Raw genomic sequence first — 19362 nt, 5'->3', positions numbered from 1 at the left:
AAGCATATACATCACTCTCTTACCCGTTTTCATATTTGAACGAACTAGTTAATCTCGGGTGTATATAAATATAACGAACCAGCTATTACTGGAATTATTCACTTGACCATACAGTCGAAGTAAAGATGACAAGAGTGCTAGTAACAAGTACCTGTAAATATTAAAACCTGTCTTACCTTCTACTAATCCATATATAGCCTTCAACACCCAAAAATGCAAATAAACCCAATCGTTTCAGTCGTAATGTAAACTTACTTGCTAGGTAATGTTGAGCCATTTTCTTATATCGCCTAGCCACCAAAGAACCTAGGATAAGAAGAGAAGATCATTCAAGTCTTTGAGATTGATCTTGCTTTTATCTGTAAATCTAATTGAAACCATACTTGAGACATTGTATAAATCTCAAGGTGACCCATTTTGTGGATACAAAAAACACACCATTGAATCATTTGTGCAACTTCTTGCCGGCGAGATTGATAGGGGCTGCGGTGAGAATGCTTTATTTGCGCAACAGTTTGGGTATGACTGGTCAGATCCGAGAGTAGTGTGATCCTCTGGGGTAAGTTGATTGACCAGAAGCATGGTGTCATTGATTGAAATAGCTAACGAGTAGACACCATAATTGTAACACAGATATACCGCTCAGGAAGCCCAAATAAAAGGTAATCCCGGGTTCGCCGGGCTCGCCGAAATTGAGGTTTCTTGTGTTTAGCCTGTCTCGACTAAAGCAATTTGAAAGTGTATCTTGATAGGTTAGATATATGGCATGGACTTGGATAACCTCCCATTGCAGAAATTGTTTGTCATAATGCCGAATCGTATGGAACTGAGGAGCAAGCTCAACTGACGGCCAACAGCTGAGCCACCATATTCACACAGACATCTTTCTCCACGACTGCGCCAAATCTACTAATAGGATCAGAAACAAATCATATCAGGGACCATAGTCATGCATGCACGTACCCATAACATTTCACGTGATGGAGTAGATTTTCGGCCAGTACGCGGAGCTGGCTGATATTCAATTCATATCCAAATGGCTGACCGACAATATAGTTCCATAGTTGTATAGGACTCAATTCATCGTCGTGAACGAGCTCAGAAGACAAGACCGTTAAACGGTCAAAGATTGTCTTCGATGCTTCCAGCGAGGGCAAGTCATCCGTAAAGGAATGCGGATAGTGACAAGTATTCAACAGAGCCATAGAGGCGGTCAAGACGTGGCCGGAAGGCTCGCTCGATTTTGTCAAATCAACATCGATGTGGCCAAGACAGGGCTTTTCAAGTCTGCATGAATCCTGTGAGATGAAAGATCAATGGGGCTTAGGAGTTTGAATACTTACGTCAAGACGAACTCCATGCCATAGGTAATTAGGGATGACCTCGTGGATTCTGTGGGTTGATTGGCTGCAGGGCTATGGGAAGATAACGAGCACGCTATAGTGATAGGCGACAAGATATTGGTAAGTGGAAATGTCCTTGATAATAAAAACTGGAGAGAAGGATCAAAAGGATTCCCCACTAATTTCATTCACAGAATATGTGTTTTGCAATGCTGAATGTGGCGTAGAAACATCGTGGGCGACGTTGCTGGTTCTGGACGATGCGAGAACCGGCAATTGGACCTCCGATCTTGGAGCACTTCGACTGTACTCTTCGATTGCGGGCAGCTCAACATCACTGCGCTTCACAGCTTCTTGCAGGTGAAATATATGTGTTTCCAATTCTTGAATCTTCTTCATGAAGTCAGCTTCATTGGCTCGTAGACGCAAGACCTCGCTTTCCAGCGTCTTCAAGTACTGATCCTTGCGCTCTCGATGTGTGCTATTTTTGGGTTAGCCTTGGCCAAGGTGAAATTGTTCATACGTATGTATATACCGTTGAGCTTTGCGGACTTGTTCTCGACGTTTCAGGTACGCAGCCTCATTACGGACAGATGAGCTGGAGCTTTTGTCTTTGTCTTTAGACATCAACAAATGAGTGCCAGTCAATAAGTGAGCTCTTGTTTGAGGCCGCATAGTAAGAGCCATAATTGTAGCATTCTGGTGGAAACCGACAAAAAAACAAAACCTTTGGCAGCTTGAATAAAGAGCTACTTACCCTGGGTGGACAAACGACCTGATAAAAAGGTAAATGTTTTCTTCATTTCAGCTCTTGTGAGTGACCGATGAGTATCCCGTGGGTTATACCTTGTTGATCCAGGCCCGAGTTTCCAATCTGCGTTGCGCCCACAATATCGGTATTAGGTACCTATGGTAGTCGAATGATTTTCAGAGTTGCCGTTGGATAGTTGCAAGAAGAACGAGGCAGTGGAATAATTTTTGATTATGGAATCCGAGTTGCATCGAAGCTAACTTAACTAATTAATTCCAGTTACACCAGTATGATTTAGCACGGCCCCCGTTTTGGTGATTCCATAATCCCGGTCATCGAGAATCAGGTTAAGCGGCTGGATACTCCGGACACTACTCTATAGTACCGCGGATCATAGCGGCCTAGCGACAAAATGGCTACGACGTGACGTGTGTAAATCCAGTGAAAATGACATCGGTACGGTATGGGTCGCTGACGGTTTAACCCCGACCCGACCGGATCAAGTCCCACCATTTGATGTGGATTAAGCCCGGTAGGTATTACCTACCGGTCTAAGAGGTATCCAACCCAAACCATTGCCAGCTTATCCTAGCCTTGCAGAGCGTACAGCTGGACATGTGGAAATGTAATTTTGAAACTTACATTTTGTCGCTAAGCCCGTTAGGTATAGTCTGTGCTAACTAGTCCGGGGTAGGCAGTCCACAGTGATGTGATTCCATAATCTCGTGCGCTTCTTCTGCTATATCAGGTATAAGCAATGGAGTACGTACGTAAGACGTGTTGTCCAGTAGATTCGGGGAGAAAGATATTTGGAATTAAGCAGCCGCATCGCAGCTCTATCCTTAAGTATAAGTACCAGGACACAACCCCGCTTAATTTCATTCTGCATCTCATCGAACTTACATAGCTTCAAAGCAGCTACTACAATCAGCTCCCCAATATTCCAATCTACTCCGTTATTTAACTCTTTCGAAATTCCTTCATTCGTAATGTTCTTCAACAAGGCAAAGTTCTGTATCGCAGGTGCATTACTTGGGTTATCAGCGACGGCATTCCCACTGGACGCCAAAGGAGAATCATGGGAAGCACCCCATGGTCCCAAGGCGATCTACTTCCTCTCCAATGAGGACGCAAACTCAGTGGTCGCAATCCCGATTGGTCTCGATGGTACTCTGTACGGAGGTGCGACGATTGCTACCGGCGGAAAGGGCGGTACGAGTGTTACCGCCACCGGTGCTCTCAATGCCCCAGACACTCTGAGTTCACAGTCTGCTTTGACTGTTGTTGGAGATGTAAGCAAAAACGCTGATTCTTGGATTCTCATTGGTTCAATAGACTCACACTTTTCATCATCAGTACCTGTTTGCAGTCAATGCCGGATCGAGCACCCTGAGCATGATGAAGATTTCAAAAGAAGACCCGACAGATCTGAGACTTCTTGGTGAGCCAGTTGCCCTACCTGGTCAATTCCCCGTGACTGTTGCGGCATCAAGTAAGTACGGCCTCGTGTGTGTCGGCACAACTGGTGCCCGGGCTGGAATTTCCTGTGGGTCCTACACGAGAAAGGGCTTGGGTGACATGATCACATTGACGACGTTTGCTTTGAACCAAACAACACCTCCATCTGGACCTTTCAATGGTGTGGCACAGACTTTCTTCTCTGAGGACGAGACTCGCTTAATCACGACGGTGAAAGGTGAGCCGGCCAACAACAACACTGGCTTTGTGTCCGTGGTTTCGACTGAGGACTTCTACTCATACTCTGGCACTCATGACATACGAAGCTCCCCTCATGGCACCGCTGTGCTTTTTGGTTCAACAGCCATACCCGGAACTTCCAACATCTTCGTGACAGATCCTTCTTTCGGTGCGGCGATTCTTGACATTGACCTTCGCACAGATGAGGTTTCGTTAGTGTATAAACAAACCATCGAAGGTCAAGGAGCAACTTGCTGGGCCGCCTATTCTAAAAAGAGGGGAAGTGTTTTCGTGGCAGATGTAATAGTCAATCGTATTGTTGAAATGAGTGCATTGGATGCCCACATCATATCAACCGTGGACCTCACCAATGGTGATCCCGGGTTGATTGATCTCAAAGTTTCTGGTCGCTATGTTTACGCTCTTTCTCCAGGAAATGGCACCACCCCTGCAGCTGTTACTGTTGTGGATTCTGTCATAGGAAAGGAAATCCAGCACTTCCTTGTCAATGGCCTTGGTGCAAGTAAAATCTCGCAAGGTATGGCAATCTTCAAATAGGCGACACAAGCCACACAAGGAGCTGGTTACTATCAGCGACTTTGTTGAAGCGAGACGCGCGTGAGGGAGTGGTCCCAAATTTGTATTCTATCTCTATCAGCCGACGCTGATGGCAATTAATATGGAAGTACGTACAATAACATATTTTGTGCACAGTTGCAATTATAATAGCCCTGAATATTTGTTGTCATCCGACTCGGCGCGACTCTTGTAGGCGGTACATATGTAGTCGACGCTTATACAAATCCTTATGAATCGCGTTGATTTTCTGCGTATGTTGTTTGCGCAACGGGAATTGCATTTCGTGTATGACGTATATCGCACAGCTTGATGGCAAGTTTCTTTTCTCCTCTGACTTCACGCCACATGTTGGTGGAAACAAGCATGTCAGCACAATCCTCTAACAGAAACCACCACTTTTTCACAAAATTTTCACTCAGTTCCCATCCATCTGAGGACCATGGGTCGCCCCATAGTATCAAACCCCGGTTGTGTACGTCGTTTGCTCCCTCGACAGCGCCACCAATAAAGTCGGAACAAAGGTCATCAGCGTCGATCATATCTTGATATTTGATGATATTATCTCGCATGGTAGGAGAAGGAACTATATCTATCCAAGCCTCGTGGGAAGTTGTCTTTTGTAGAAATGTGAATTGTAAACAAGGAGGGGAGTTTTCGGGTGGGCTAGGCAAGTCTTCCGTGTAAAACTCATCCCAACCTTGAAAGTCCCGGCCACTTAGACGGATCAAAATGGCCATATTAGCCAACATGCCTCGAAGACTGTTGTGTTGAATGAGAGTGAATAGTTTGTTATCGAGACAAATGGGAAAGTCGACTTCAAATTCTGAGCCGTGTAGCGAGTACTTGTCATTTAGGAACCAAAGAGAGTCGACGCTTTCAAGAGACTGGGGGCTTTCGAGCTCGCCGGGGCTAGCTTCACGAGAAGGGGAAGGGTATAGAGTCAAGGTACGAGATAGATCGGAAGGAGACAGATCGGATATTAGCTCCCATCTCCTCCATGCTTTTAATTCCGCCCAAACAGCGAATGTGGCGGCCGAGTCACCGAGGGTCTTCTCCATGATCGCGCCGAAACTCTGCCAATTGTGGATCTGTTTTAATGTGACTGGCAGCCGCTGGCGTCCACTGATATGGTCCAAGGCTGCTTTACGAAGCAGCTCTTTATCAACTAGCGATGGTGCCGACGTAATGGTTTTAGTCTGCCCTACGTCTTCGGACTGCACTTGCAATTTCTGGCGTCGCCCTAGACAGTGGCGTCAGTAGATGGCATTATCATCAAGGTTCCGGACGCGACCTCTTATCAAGACATACGCCAAGCTCTTTGATGCAGACGATTCTGTCGCCTGCGCCGCTCGATCGGATCTGCGGTGCCAGTCCAGTCGTCATCCCGAATCCGGGTCTGTCAGCCAAGTCAGCTCACCTGAGATAGTGATAATGAGGGAACACAAGATCAGTTGCTGCAAGCACGTTGAACCAATATCCACTTTGCTACATACCTCTGCAGGGGGCAGCATGATGAGTATTGTGAAAAGTATGATGAGTGGGCGGCTATGGTCTAGGGAGAGGCCAAGTGGTGTTCAACACTACGCACAGAAGGCGTGGGCATGTGTGATCCGTAGTGGAGACCGGTGTCAAATATGAATTGTTTACTCAGTATTTCCCAAAATGAGCTCCGATCGTATACAATTCGAGCTACGATTTACGGCGTGTCGATTAAATGTGAGGGGAAGTTGGCTGAGCTCAACTCTTGGGCTGGCGGAGCTGTCGGCCTTAACGGTGATAGCGGATTACCTTGCATATAGTCTCTGATTCTATTGGCTGAACCGGAAACCCCATTGCTGATGACGCATGACACTAGACGGGATCCAGCTTAGATCATGCATCGAACTAACTAGATATCGCTTAATGCCTCCCGTTAGCGCGTTATCTTGCATATGCGATCCAAAGTCTGAGATTGCCCCATCATCCCTCTTTTGTAACTATCACAACTCCTCCGTATTCTACTCAAGTATACTCAACTCTAACCTGCTCTAGTCTCGACCAAACAACTGCCAGATCGGATTTATCGGTAGAAGGAAGCGTAACCAAGCATATTGCTTTTATGCCTTACGGGGCGTCTGCGCCTTTGAGATGAAAACAATTGCTCCAGGCAAGTCTCGTGGCGATAAGATGACTCTCAAACCGGTGTGGTCGAGGGATATAAGTATCTGAGGTTCCAACTCAGTCATCTGTCCTTTCATTCAGCATCTCACATCTCTCGTCTCAATCAGCCTTCCAAACAACAAAACTTCAGTCGACGTTACACAAGTTACCTTGCAACTTCCATCGCAACATCTCACACCATGCCTAATCTCGAGAAATACGTCAACTTCAACCCGGAGAAGGAGATTCCAGAGCTTGATGGAAAGGTTATATTTATCACTGGAGGTTTGTCATTCACTCATCTCCTCTCCATAATCTGAAGACTAATCGTCCGCGAAACAATAGGAACTTCTGGCCTCGGAAGAGCTTCAGTGGCCTCCCTTGCCAAGCGCAATCCGGCGCACATCTACTTCACTGGCCGCAACAACAAAGCAGCACAAGAATTGATCCATGAAGTCCACACAGAAAAGCCTTCAGTCAAATTGACATTTGTCAAGATGGACATGACCTCCTTGGTATCCGTCAAGGAAGCTTGTAAAGAGTTTGTCCATGATAGACTCGATATCCTCATGCAAGTCTATGAACTATAAATCTTTGCTTTGTTTTGCAACATAACAGTTGCTAACTGCAATTCAGGTGCAACGCAGGTGTCATGTTCATCCCCGCTGGTGTCAGCAAGGACGGGTTCGAGCTTCACTTTGCCATCAACCATCTCGCACATGCCATGATCATTCAAGAATTGATGCCGGTCTTACAAAAGTCTGCTAGTCAGCCAAGCTCTGATGTACGCGTCTTGTGTTTGACATCGACTGCTTGGATGAGTCACCCAAGCGATGGTATCACCTTCTCGACTCTTCGTACACCACAGAGAGGGTTCATGGGATCATATTTCAGATATGGGTAAGTTCAAATCTTTCCCATTCCCATCATTCAAGGCTTTCACTAACATTTCCAATATATAGACAAAGCAAGCTAGCAAATATCGTCTACGCGGCCGAACTTGCCCGCCAGTACCCTGACACAAATATAAGATTCATCTCTGTTCACCCGGGAGCCGTCAATACACACTTAACAACGTCAATACCTTGGAATCTGAGGCTATTTACAGTAGTTTTCCTATGGTTCCTGGGAGTCACTTTTATGGACGAAGATCAAGGTCGCTTGAGTCAGCTGTGGGCCGCAGCTGGAGCCAAGAGAGACGAGTTAGAAGATGGGGGGTTTTACATGCCGGTGGGAAGGTTGAGTAACGACAGATTGGACAAGACAGCAAAGAGCCTGGAGCTGTCCAAGAAGCTATGGACTTTTACTCAAGATGTCTTGAGCAAATTCTGAAATCCTTTGGAGAACTGATTGGAGATTACAGATACTTCTTGGTTTCATTCTGCTTAGTAGGGATTACTATTACCCTTATTTCACATATAATACCGTGCATTCGTTTTATTATTCCTGTTTGATCGATTCCATCTGAAATGGCTTTTTCTGGATTTATTTAATTCTTGTATGGAAACATGTATACATGCACAACGTGATTGAATGGAATTGTAATTAAAGCGAATGATACTTTGGAAAGCAGGAGTCCCCCCCTCAGCACCTGCAAATCATGTAATTTAAGAGCACTTCAAGCGTTAAGAGCAAACCTATACAGGAAAGAAGAAGGTAAATAATCCCAAGAATGTGGATAATATTCTTGAGTGAATTAGGTAGAGACGCTCGGTTTCCACTCAAAGATGTGCTAATCTACTGAGCAGCTGCAACACCAGAGTTGATAGCCTTCAGTGCATTCCAATCAATACTGTCTTCACCCAAGCTCCATGCCATGACACCGCCCAGACCAGTCGCTGCAATAATCTCAGTGAATTTTCGGGTTATCAACTCAGGGGTATCCCAAGTCCAGAAGAGCTGTGAATCTCTGTCCCAGTAATACTGCCCACCAGCATCCTCGTCAGTAAGGCCGTTGGATTTTGCCTTACTCCACGAAGATGTAATAGAGGAGCTCGAAACCTCGGGGTTAGTCTCGAAGGTAACTGCACCAGACTTTCCAGTGTCTTGGCCATTAGCATCTTCAAGCAATACAGTTGCACAACCGATTGGGGTGGTAGCACAATCAGATGAAGGGTCGGTGGTAAAGTATTTGGCGTAGAATGCAATACCCAGATTTCCCTTTGTTGCGTTCATGCCAATGCCGAGATAGTTGTTTACAGTCTCCAAAGAGTCTTTAATACAAGTATGGTGTTTAGTGACATTGTCGCGACGATTCATCAAATCGTAGGTCATGATGTTGACCATGTCGACGACGTCGAAAACGGCAGGACCAGTATCCGAGGTGAATCCCATCATGTCACGCCTGAGTCCAGGTGCTGCGAGGGACAGAATCTTGTCGTTACCAATAGCGTCACGAATAGCTCTGATGAGGAGGGGGAAAGTCGTCACTTCGTCAGCACGCTGCGAGTTGGGAATGGATTTGTAGTCTGCTCCATTTCCGCCGGGATATTCCCAGTCGATATCTAATTGACAAAGAAAGAACTGTCAGTCATAGCCTAAAGATTGGTAGTAAATAAATGCTTACCAACGCCATCAAGGCCTGTCGACTCCAGCATGGCTGCAACATTTTGCGCATAGGTAGAGCGCGATGTCTCGCTCAACACGGCGGCAGAGAAACCAGCGTTGTAACCCCAACCTCCAATAGCAACCAAGATCTTCGTGGTGCTTGGGAACCGTGCTCTGAATGTGGCAATTGATTCAAATGGCGTGAATGTGCTTCCGCTGTGGAAATTATCAGACGGCGCAAATGCCATGATAGCATGTGTCACCGACGACACGAGGTCGCTGGATGGAAGATTGGAATGGTGCCATCTTTGCAATACATCGTTGTCAGGAACAACTGGGGTATTCAAGCTCGACGAGTAATAGAGGTTTTACTTACTGGTCAACATACATGACATGCCTCAGCGCAGCCGCTTGGGCGGCCAGGAAGCCAGCAATAACGAGATACTTCATGACGATAGAGTGCACCAGTCAATCTACCAAGCACTATGAAGCTTACGGATAGAGTGACAGCCCGCAGTCGTGAGTTGCAAGAGCAATTGATAAGAAGAGAAATTATTCTGAAGTATTCACCCACAAGGTGAGCGCGTCGCAGCTTTTATGTTGGAATGCGCCATTCACATGCCCAGATCATCTTGCCAACCATGAAGGGATCTTCGAAAACCGATTGTACGTCATCAAGTAACTGGAAAACACCACTACTGTTGATTCGAAGACCATTGACGGGACGCTCCATATGAATAATGGCCCTTTGGAGACCTACCACATAGAAACCATGCTATTGTGTGTGTGTGTGTGTGTGTGTGTGTGTGTGTATACGCGTGTCCTGGTATGCGGGACGTGCTGGATAACCCCGACATTGACCATATATTGGCGCATCTTGGCTTTCAGGAATCAGTATTTAATTAGCCATCAAGTGTAAATCGAAGATCTACATACTCGTCAACAGCCCCCATCAATAGTCGAAAGGTAGTATTGAGGCCTGTCAAAACTCCATTCAATGTTGGTCATGATTGGCTTATAGCGGCTCAACATGACCAACTGTCCCCCCTTGGCGGACAACAATATCACACGCTACAATACAACATATCTTATTTTCGAAATAGTGTCCAATATTTCGTGTTTCTCGATCAAGCGGACTAACGGAATTGACTTCAAACAGAAATTGTTATTTTTGCAGGCATTCATATTATGGAAACCAGACTTCTTGGCTCCATTGAGCTGGCCACATTCCTGAATGGCATTTCCCGGTCAACGCATTATCCGTCGATCGGAAAGGCACGTTCCCTTGACTGCTGCTCGCCAATTTTGCAAATGAGGATCTGCGTGTCTCACAAGTCTCAGTGTCTGCTTGTGTATTGTACCGTTGTTCCAAATATGAGAAGCATCAAGACGTCAAGCTAGAGAGCGTATATACTACGAGTGGCCGAGAAACAGTGATCCTTTTAATGTAGTTACATGAGTTATTGCAATAATGCAAAATCGCCATTGATCAAGGTCAGGCGTACGAAGGCCTCGGAGGGATGGCATGCTTGAAACATTCGGGTACGCGTAATATGCGTAGCCATTGTAGAACAGCTTGTCGTGGATTTCAATATTAAGCTCATCGTTCCACTCAGCCTCCCAGTCATTTGTTTATTAAAATAGGTGTATGAGGAATCATATATGTAGAAGTATAACGCGTATTTATTACTTACTTGGGTTATATACAGGATAAAGGGGGATGATGGCTGTGTTGTTGTGCGGATGTCGGATAAATATAATGCCGACATCCGGGTGGCACTAGTATGATTCGGGTGATATATTCTAACATTGTTCAATCATGCGAACTGCCAGCCCTCATCAACCAGTTCCCGGAGTGTAGATATGTTACCAATAACGAAAAAGTCACACGAGTCGGCGTACCCTACGATTGAAGCAGGTAGAATATTGTACTTGCGACATGTCCGGTTATCGCATAATAGTCGCCCGAACCATCTTCCATTCGTTCATCTCTGCAAATCCTTGATCTTTCTCGTCGGATATCTAACGCGTAGGAATGGATCTACAATCCGTTCTTCCGAACTCAGTAATTCATACTAGACAGGAACGATTACCGTCATCCGTTTCAACATCGCATCAGCTATCTGCTCCCTCGCAATTATCGAGGATTTGATGAACCGCAGTGACAATATATGCACCGCACTTTGCTGCCCACCATTTGTCTTTGTATTGCAGCATACAAATGCCATAATGCGCCAATATCATGAGAGAAATAGAATCCTTAGATTGCACAAGCTCGATATAGTGGCGGTCAACAAGAGTAAACCACATGAAGACCATCGCGGGATGTTGGCGATTCAGATTTACAGCGTTGAAAGTCGCGCGGAGAAGTTTAATCGCCTCCTGATATTCGGTCTTGGCCTCTATTCTATCTTCAGTCTCAGGGAGAGAAGCAACCAATCTCTCTATCTTTTGGATTGTTCGATGCAGACCATCAGGGAGCGGGGGCGGATAATCCCATGGGCAAAAATCGCGCAGCATATAGGACCTCTTGATTTCACATCGTTCCTCCCCAGCTCTCCTTACAGCCAGAATGCCTTTGGCCAACTCTGACAATGGCACAATGTCATGTGAGAGACGAGATGAGTCCGAGGAGGCCATCAGCCCAACATTGAATAGAAATATGAGCATAGACGTTGCATATAAGCTATCAAAGTTTTCCATTGTAACACTGGTGACGTGTGGGGTAAGAAGGGACAACGCCATAACGTGATGATGCGTCGCCAGCGCCGCGTAGAAGCTGATATCGGCGGACTCTTTGGGTGTCGTTGTCTGGGACAAATGAAGAGCCGATGTAGCGAGCATACTGTGCATCAAATGTGGATATTTATACGCGTCTTGGGGAACATGAATTGACCACACTGTATGGAAATCCTCCCGATCCGATAATGTGAGGCTGACGGTAGACGAGAAATGATGCAGCAGTATATCTTCGATATTCAGCAGACCGGTTATCAAAGGGATTCGAAAACGACTGTTGTAGGAGTGCATAGCATTTCGACGGTGAAGCCGATTATGGGATTGTTCTGGTGCGGCCTCTGCGTATTCGCATCGTTCTTTTCTCCGTTGACAATGGCTGCAGATTGGCCTCTGAAAGTCGCACTAGCGCCTTCATATCAGATTCTTCTTCGGCCGCACAAAAACGCGCGCATTTTCGAATTACTGATGGCCGAATACTATACGTACCTTGACTTTCCTAGATTTGCATGTCAGGCACCCATGGCGAGATTTTGGATGTTGGCGCCTGGATGGCATGGTATCAGCTAAACCGGAGGTCCATAAGATTGCAAAAAAAGCGAAGTATTTGCTGGTTTGAATGCATTGCATTCAGCATGTCGCCACACTGTGATGCGTTGAAGAATCTCTAGAGCTACCATCTCGAGATAGAAATTGTCTCACCTCCGACTTCCACAGGAGTAGTCAGTCAGTCTCAAAGAAGTAAGGTTTACGAACTTGTGTCTTCATTGGTTGTGAGGTAAATTGGGCCAGTGCTCTAGCTTCTGATTGGTCAATCAGAAGGGTTAGGGTTGAATACTCATAGTAGATTCGTAAAGTCCTAATTTTGGAAATGTCTTGGAATGACCTCTAAAACTAGTCTGCGCGGTTACATATAGTTCAGCTACGTAGCGTACGTTGATTGAGTAGCATTAGATGTACCTTAAGACTCGTCCCTCCAGTAAACTTATAACTTTACGCTTGCGTTTGAACAACCTCTCTAGTCATGGCCAGATCATTGTAATGACGTTACCAGGATTGATTCGTTTCCATTATCAGGAAAGCCCAGCCTACACTTGGAATTGACAGAAAGCGGAAAAGTGCAAGAACGGTGGTTGAGGTGCGTGACCGTCAATTGTTATTCCATCCCCTTGTGAATCGACACTGCCGTATCTGACCCCTGACTATCTCCACAAGTTTGCCAATGGCTGTCAAACATTCTAACAGTCGATCCTTGCATAACAGGCCCCACCTTTCTAATCAAGCATTGGCCATAAGTTAAGCTTCGAGCTGAAGCTTCCAGCACAACGAATAGGACCCTCAAGAGCTGGAATGCACGTGGCAAAGGAATGCCATGCCATGTAGATCCGGCACCCACCAACCGCCCCGAGTAATGCTTCAGGGATGTTCAATACTTTGAGCAGCCGCCTAAGAACACATCATGCTCGTTCAGTTGGTTTGGACCCTGTATAAGCATTGTCGGTAACGTTTTTCAGGCACATGACGTATCGTCGGACTTTTGGAGCATATGTAGACGAAAACAGCCCAATGTAATGGACAGTAGAAGGAAAGAGCACCAATAATGTACAACTCGGAGGTATTTCAAGCTTTTATGTGTGGACTATTAACAAAGCAACGATCAAGAAACTAGTTGCATGCAATGTTTGAAGCATCCAAATTGTGTTCGGATGGTACGGAAATCGGCCTACTATAGCTCCGTGCGTGTTTCGCCAGTCGATTATGAAATAGAACAATGAACAAAGTTATATAGTCAATAAATAGCTACTTTTAGAAAAACAGAAGTAGGGCTAAGGGTAAAATTTGGACTCTAGACATAGAAAGACTGAACGTAGTTATTTAAATCTGTTCAACTTACTGGAATATCTGGAAGCATCAGTGTTTCTGGTGGCGATCAATTGCTTGATCATCATTCTGTTCATTGTTCTCAGTAGTGCAGTACATCGTGATGACTTAGCTGAAATCTCCTAATGCGGTAATAATCCTCCTCCCGTTACTTTCCTCTTTTTTTCCGTTTTCGGCAAAACGAAAATAAAGCGTACTGCTTGTTAAGTGACGGCCCTCCATACATCGTAATAATGTTATTTGTCCGCATTCGAATCCACTATCGAAATCGACATGTCACATCACCATATAAAGACCTCGTTGAATCCCAGTTGAAGAACTCCTTAGGGCTTGATCAGATATCTTCAATCAGGAAAACAACACCATTCATAACCAATATTCAGCTTCCTTAATAAATGCAAAAAGCAAACAATATACGATCGTTACAAGCCAATCATGGTTCAGTCAAAACTTACGTTACTGGCACTTGCTAGTACGGCGCTTGCTGGTGTGGTTCGACGAGAAGACCCCGAAGTTGACGACTTAATCCCGGAGGATCTCTCCTATCTCCTGCCACTAGACTGGGTTACCCCAACACTTGATTACTTCGAGGAAACAGATCCATTACCTACGCCCTTTGTACAAGCATTCTCAGACTATTTACAAGAGCCACACTCAACTTACCTCTCAACTGGTTTACCTCTTTATCTTCCACCGCCCACAGAGGATGCGCTTCCACCATTCATTACATCTTTTCCTGGGGATGGTGAGTTTGCCCACACTAAAGATTCACCCAAGCCCACTACATTTATTCCAACGATCCCCCATCCAGCACCTCTAGGTGCTTCCTATGCTGGACCGCCGCCTACTTTCAGTGAGCCATCGAGACCAGAAGAATCGCAGCTGGCCACCCCACCACCTGCATTTAAAGCCTCCTCCAGCCATCCACCTATCCCGTCCTCGCAAGCCCAGACGCCATATGCATCGCCCTCAAAGCGCCCATCGACCGGTGGGCAGCCGGCACCTTCTATCCCAGCTTCTCCAAAACCTATGGGGCCCTGGGATGGTCTTGATCCTGTGAAACCAAGCGGTTACCTGGAAACTCCATCGTGGAGCTCACACATACCACCACCATCCAAATCTACACCAGGTCCAGAAGGATCAGAAAAAAATCACGGCATTACCCCCTCCGCTTTGTCCGAGGCTTACCTGAGGCCATCTTTGCCATTTAACTCTATCCCAGATGAGCTCTCTGAGCCTCATGGCAACTCCCCTGGTAGTTCTCACCAGGCTCCACCACCATACGAATCTGAGCAGGAAACACATTCTCCGCCACCAAATTTTGCTTCTGGTAGTTCGGCTAGACCCGATAGTAGCCCCCCTGCTACATCTGATCAACTTCCTCCACTACACGGATCCTACCAGGGGCCTCCGCCATTTAATTCTGGCCTCGACGGCCCATCTGGGGAGAGCAGTCCTCCTGCGGAGTCTCATAAAACCAATCCTCAACCTGAATCGTACCAGGGCCCTTCTCCAACTGTCACCGTCCCTGAGGAGCCATCTCAGCCGAAAGGTAGCCCACCCGCTGAAACTCACCAAATTCCACCTCCCCTCACGAAGCCTTATCAAGAGTCATTTCCTCCGCCATTTGTCTCTGCAGCGGGAGAACAACCCAAGCCTGAGAGCAGCTCGACCCAGTCTTATCAACTTCCTCCACTCTCATCTCTGCATTCTTCATACCCTGGTGATGTTGATATTCCTCCTGAACCTACTAATTCTCACGAGGAGCCATCGCCTCACTATGGTGCCGCTCCCCTTGCATCCTACACTTGCTCATCACTCGATGAAGCTCCCGCAGACGCTCATTCTCCGCACCCCGGGGAAACCAGTCCGCCGGCCATTATCCCTCCATTTGAGAATGATAAGGAACCTCATGATCATGAACTAGCTCCTTCACATCCAGTTTCAGCGTCTGAGAAACCAAGAGTTACACATACTAACGTATATGTACCTCATTTCTCGAAGCCGGAACCTGCGGGCACCGAAGCCCCATCTGTCTCTCATGCCGCCATTCCAAGTACGTCCCAGACCTTTTTTTTTAAAAAAAAAAAAAAATTATTAATGAATTAAAGTTGCTAACATGTCATTAGCAACCGTACCATCAAATTGCGCTGATGTAAATTCCAAACCGGCCATTCCTTCACCGACAAGTGGCAAACCTCAACTACAGGGAACCACCGGGGAACATCACCTTTCTGGGTCTCCATCACATATGCATCTCGCGGAGGCTTCCGGTGTAGTTGAACAACCACCTGCAACAGAAGCGGCTCCAGAACCTTCCAAAATGGGCGTGCCAAATGCTGATGAGTCGGCTTTTCATTATTCAAGTTTTGCCCCAACCTCCGCTGTTCCAATCACTGCATTGTTAGAAACTTTCGGTGCTTTGGCGTTTTTCTTTCTATAGGGACTTTTTAATCTACGAAGCAAAATATTCTACTAAGATGGTATGGAATAGCAAACGAGGGACCACAGCAGATTCCATCATGAGGCTAGGTCAAGCCCTCTATCAGATTATGGTTACATTTTCCTGTGCATTTCAGCTGCCAACTTGCATCACATAGTATGATCCCGTGTTTTTATTGCTATTTTCCTCAGCCCGAACTATTAATATATATCTATTTTCAAGTGTCTGCCTATAATGGTTACCGCAGCAAAGTTACCTGCCTTCCAAGATTCTCATCAAAGTGGAATGTGCATGTAGTATAAGGAAGTATTCATTCGATCATTTGTACCGTAACATGACATCTAATACCCCTCTTATTGATTTATTTTACGTACCCCGGGTCAATCCACAGTATTTTGACTTTGCTCAGCCCCAAAACATTGATGCTCGGAGACCCCATGTACCGCGGCCTGCTTTCACTATTTCGGCCGGACTGTGCTAAGATGGAGAGAACGTTTCCAATCAACTATATAGAATATCGAGAAACGGTCATTTTAGGAATGTATGTTGCAATTTGTGTTGCATACTTCACCCACAATTATTGATTTCAAACAATCTCGTCAATAGACCTTAGGCATAGATAGGCCTCGATTCCTGGAATAAGTTCCCCAGCCTCGGACACATATTAGCAGCTCTTGCCATAAATCGAAACGAGATAAGCATAAACTGGTACTCAATATTGGGCCTCCAAATCGACCTCAGAGTACTTACTCCGAACCGAGAGGATATCCATGAATTTCTGTGAAGTATTACTAGTGCCATCAGGACAAGCTGTTTCTTCTGCACATAGTATTGAAAGACTATGCTATGAACATCCTCTTAGGTAGGAGAAGTATTTTGTTAGTATTTGTCAGCAACCACCCCAGTAACTTAACTTAGTTACGAAATAGTTTACAGCTAATGTGCACATTATGCGAGTTAAATTAATGAACACCTCAAGATGACTGACCCGGGTCGGCGGTGCATACTCCACTTTCAGCTCTTCAGATTTATAGTATTCAGATTTATAGTAACTTCTTAGAGTAACCATTGAAACTCATGAATCGATACCTACCAGTGAGCTAGCCAGGGCAACGCTGATTGTGGCTGCTTTCGAAGGTTACAGCTGGCAGGATTGCTTTATGGCTATCAGGACATAATAATTACAATGCATACATCCACTCATGTGCTCTTGTTAGATATTAACCAGCCCTTGGTATATGTATACTCATAGTAAGAATTTGGTAAGAATAAATTACAGTAGTGTGCACGGTCACCCAGTATATTATAGTCTACCTAGGTACTTGGATTCTCAGAAGCACGAGGAGTGGCTGACAATTTCTGTAACCCATAGGTAGTATGATTCATTCAAGCACTTGGCACTTTAAGTACCTAACACCAAACTTACTAGATGAATCCTTAATTTCATTCAAAACGGGGTGTTTACTTGAGGAAACGTACGACTCTTTTTGAATAAACCGGACAACCGCCCAATGAAAAATGGAAGTATTCGGGTCTTGGCTCCGGGCTTTTTTTTTGTTCTCAAAAGTCCGGACCACTTTAGTTATATTGGCCTGTTAGTCTAAGACGATTTACTTATAGTTTATTTCCTTTAAGGTCATGCTAGGCTGAATCAGGTATATCGTGTATGACCAGAACAAATACCCTGACTATTCAGGCTAATGGCCAGTACGATGTTACATGAGGTTCTACGTCCAGAGTCAAGAGCGATCAAAGACTATGAAGTCTGTAATGAAACTCTTGACTATAAAAAGGGCTCTGCTTTCTCACGAATTACAATAGCTATTCTAAATTTTGTTGGTTTAAGCAATATCACCAACGTGAGTATGTCCCTCATTGCCATTTGCAAGCCCAGTCTCAAGTACCTAAATAAATCTACCTTTCTTGTATGAAGCCTTAGTCATCTCCTCCGTGTCTTATAGCCCCTAGTCTTGTGAAATTGACCTTTACTCTACAAGCCATACGCCAATCACTCGAATCTCGTTGAAGTCAAGATGCAGCACCAGAAATTATCAGCTATTTTCGGCTTCATTGCTGGTATTGCACAGGCTGCACCATCCCCAGCAGCCTCAGCTACAACTGGCTTCTCCTCCAAATGTTCCAATATAACATTCAATACCAATTGGCTGGTAGCAAACTGCCCTAACGACGCTGGCACTCTTGTCTCAAGTGGCGTGTACTTGCCGTCATACGTTACCAACACGGAGGGTAAACTAGAGGTATATCACTTCAATTCTTCCCAGTTCAATGATATACAAGGATGATGCAGTGCTAATGGTCTTTTCTACATTAACTAGTGGAAAGCGGAGTACGTTCAGAACAGGATACAAATTATTACTTCGGTAGAAGGTGTTATTGTGGAACCGTGTGCTAATCAGAAATGATCTTTTAGTGGAGCCTATGAACAGTCCTGCTCAGACTGTGTATTATTGGATAGCGGTGCCACGCTACAATGCTACTGCAGAGGGACGTTCACAAAAGAAAATGGAAACTCTACATTGAACCTAGGTCCGATATGCACTTTTGTTTCCATCTCGCCTCCTGCCCAAATCCTATATTGGCTATGTCGAATACAGCTTCTGACTTTTTGTTATGCAGAGGAGTACATCGCCAACTACAATGGTCACCTTCTCTCCAGCCTCGAGCGAACCCCAACGATTCCAAGCGACTCCTCGCTTCCAGTTCCTTCTAACGTTGTCTTGTCTCTAAGGTCATATGCCAATGGTGCTGCATGCTCAAACTCCTCTGGTGGAATTTTGAATTTTGCGGGACCTGAAACCTGTTGGGACCTAACTGTTGCTGTTGACCCTATAGTTTGGACCGGATTTCAGCCTACCTCAAACGAGGGATGGTCCATCTCTGTTTATAATATCTCGACTTGTACAGGAACTCCTCTAGTTACTTTTGATCAGAACAGCGTCAACGAGTGCATCACAGTCGGGAAGAATGGAGGCGCCTATCTCTCCCTCACACCGCTGTGGAACTATGACTAGATCGTTCCGGGATCATGTCCTGGCAATGGCAAGGAAATCAAACTCCTGTGATGGTGGGAAACCTTGTTTTGTGTCGCGAATACTATAGTTGTCTATATGTAACTAGAGTTTTGTGATTCGGTCACTGGAAAGTTTCCTTAGTCACAATGAAACAACGCCATGTTGTGGCATGATATCTAAAATAACAATTAAAAACTACTGATGGTATATTTC

General features: G+C 45.5%; 8 protein-coding genes across 8 annotated transcripts; 4 read left to right on the top strand and 4 right to left on the bottom strand.

Annotated features, from left to right (window-relative positions):
- Nucleotides 1–839: 839 nt before the first annotated feature.
- On the bottom strand, nucleotides 840–2146 carry EYB26_007490 (uncharacterized protein; the record flags this gene model as incomplete). Its single annotated transcript, XM_054266757.1, has 6 exons — nucleotides 840–906; nucleotides 964–1287; nucleotides 1344–1437; nucleotides 1523–1824; nucleotides 1879–1960; nucleotides 2101–2146. 6 exons carry the CDS (start codon nucleotides 2144–2146, stop codon nucleotides 840–842), a joined length of 915 nt encoding a protein of 304 aa, XP_054122732.1.
- A 937-nt stretch (nucleotides 2147–3083) lies between these two features.
- On the top strand, nucleotides 3084–4350 carry EYB26_007489 (uncharacterized protein; the record flags this gene model as incomplete). Its single annotated transcript, XM_054266756.1, has 2 exons — nucleotides 3084–3386; nucleotides 3451–4350. 2 exons carry the CDS (start codon nucleotides 3084–3086, stop codon nucleotides 4348–4350), a joined length of 1203 nt encoding a protein of 400 aa, XP_054122731.1.
- Nucleotides 4351–4598: 248 nt separating this feature from the next.
- Nucleotides 4599–5882, bottom strand: EYB26_007488 (uncharacterized protein; the record flags this gene model as incomplete). Its single annotated transcript, XM_054266755.1, has 3 exons — nucleotides 4599–5611; nucleotides 5680–5767; nucleotides 5865–5882. 3 exons carry the CDS (start codon nucleotides 5880–5882, stop codon nucleotides 4599–4601), a joined length of 1119 nt encoding a protein of 372 aa, XP_054122730.1.
- An 828-nt stretch (nucleotides 5883–6710) lies between these two features.
- Nucleotides 6711–7842, top strand: EYB26_007487 (uncharacterized protein; the record flags this gene model as incomplete). The annotated part of the gene is made up of 4 exons (XM_054266754.1): nucleotides 6711–6795; nucleotides 6856–7081; nucleotides 7147–7410; nucleotides 7473–7842. The coding sequence occupies 4 exons, from the start codon at nucleotides 6711–6713 to the stop codon at nucleotides 7840–7842; spliced, it is 945 nt and encodes a 314-aa protein (XP_054122729.1).
- Nucleotides 7843–8247: 405 nt separating this feature from the next.
- EYB26_007486 (uncharacterized protein) lies at nucleotides 8248–9507 on the bottom strand (the record flags this gene model as incomplete). Its single annotated transcript, XM_054266753.1, has 3 exons — nucleotides 8248–9014; nucleotides 9077–9363; nucleotides 9434–9507. 3 exons carry the CDS (start codon nucleotides 9505–9507, stop codon nucleotides 8248–8250), a joined length of 1128 nt encoding a protein of 375 aa, XP_054122728.1.
- Nucleotides 9508–11172: 1665 nt separating this feature from the next.
- EYB26_007485 (uncharacterized protein) lies at nucleotides 11173–12351 on the bottom strand (the record flags this gene model as incomplete). Its single annotated transcript, XM_054266752.1, has 2 exons — nucleotides 11173–12198; nucleotides 12283–12351. 2 exons carry the CDS (start codon nucleotides 12349–12351, stop codon nucleotides 11173–11175), a joined length of 1095 nt encoding a protein of 364 aa, XP_054122727.1.
- A 1758-nt stretch (nucleotides 12352–14109) lies between these two features.
- On the top strand, nucleotides 14110–16117 carry EYB26_007484 (uncharacterized protein; the record flags this gene model as incomplete). Its single annotated transcript, XM_054266751.1, has 2 exons — nucleotides 14110–15730; nucleotides 15804–16117. 2 exons carry the CDS (start codon nucleotides 14110–14112, stop codon nucleotides 16115–16117), a joined length of 1935 nt encoding a protein of 644 aa, XP_054122726.1.
- Nucleotides 16118–17829: 1712 nt separating this feature from the next.
- On the top strand, nucleotides 17830–19149 carry EYB26_007483 (uncharacterized protein; the record flags this gene model as incomplete). Its single annotated transcript, XM_054266750.1, has 5 exons — nucleotides 17830–17976; nucleotides 18115–18375; nucleotides 18454–18464; nucleotides 18549–18664; nucleotides 18755–19149. The coding sequence occupies 5 exons, from the start codon at nucleotides 17830–17832 to the stop codon at nucleotides 19147–19149; spliced, it is 930 nt and encodes a 309-aa protein (XP_054122725.1).
- Nucleotides 19150–19362: the final 213 nt, after the last annotated feature.

This window comes from Talaromyces marneffei, chromosome 5 (genome assembly GCF_009556855.1).
Source record: "Talaromyces marneffei chromosome 5, complete sequence".
NCBI lineage: Eukaryota > Fungi > Ascomycota > Eurotiomycetes > Eurotiales > Trichocomaceae > Talaromyces > Talaromyces marneffei.
Note: the sequence above shows the minus strand (reverse complement) of the source record. Positions and strands in the feature narration are given on the sequence as shown.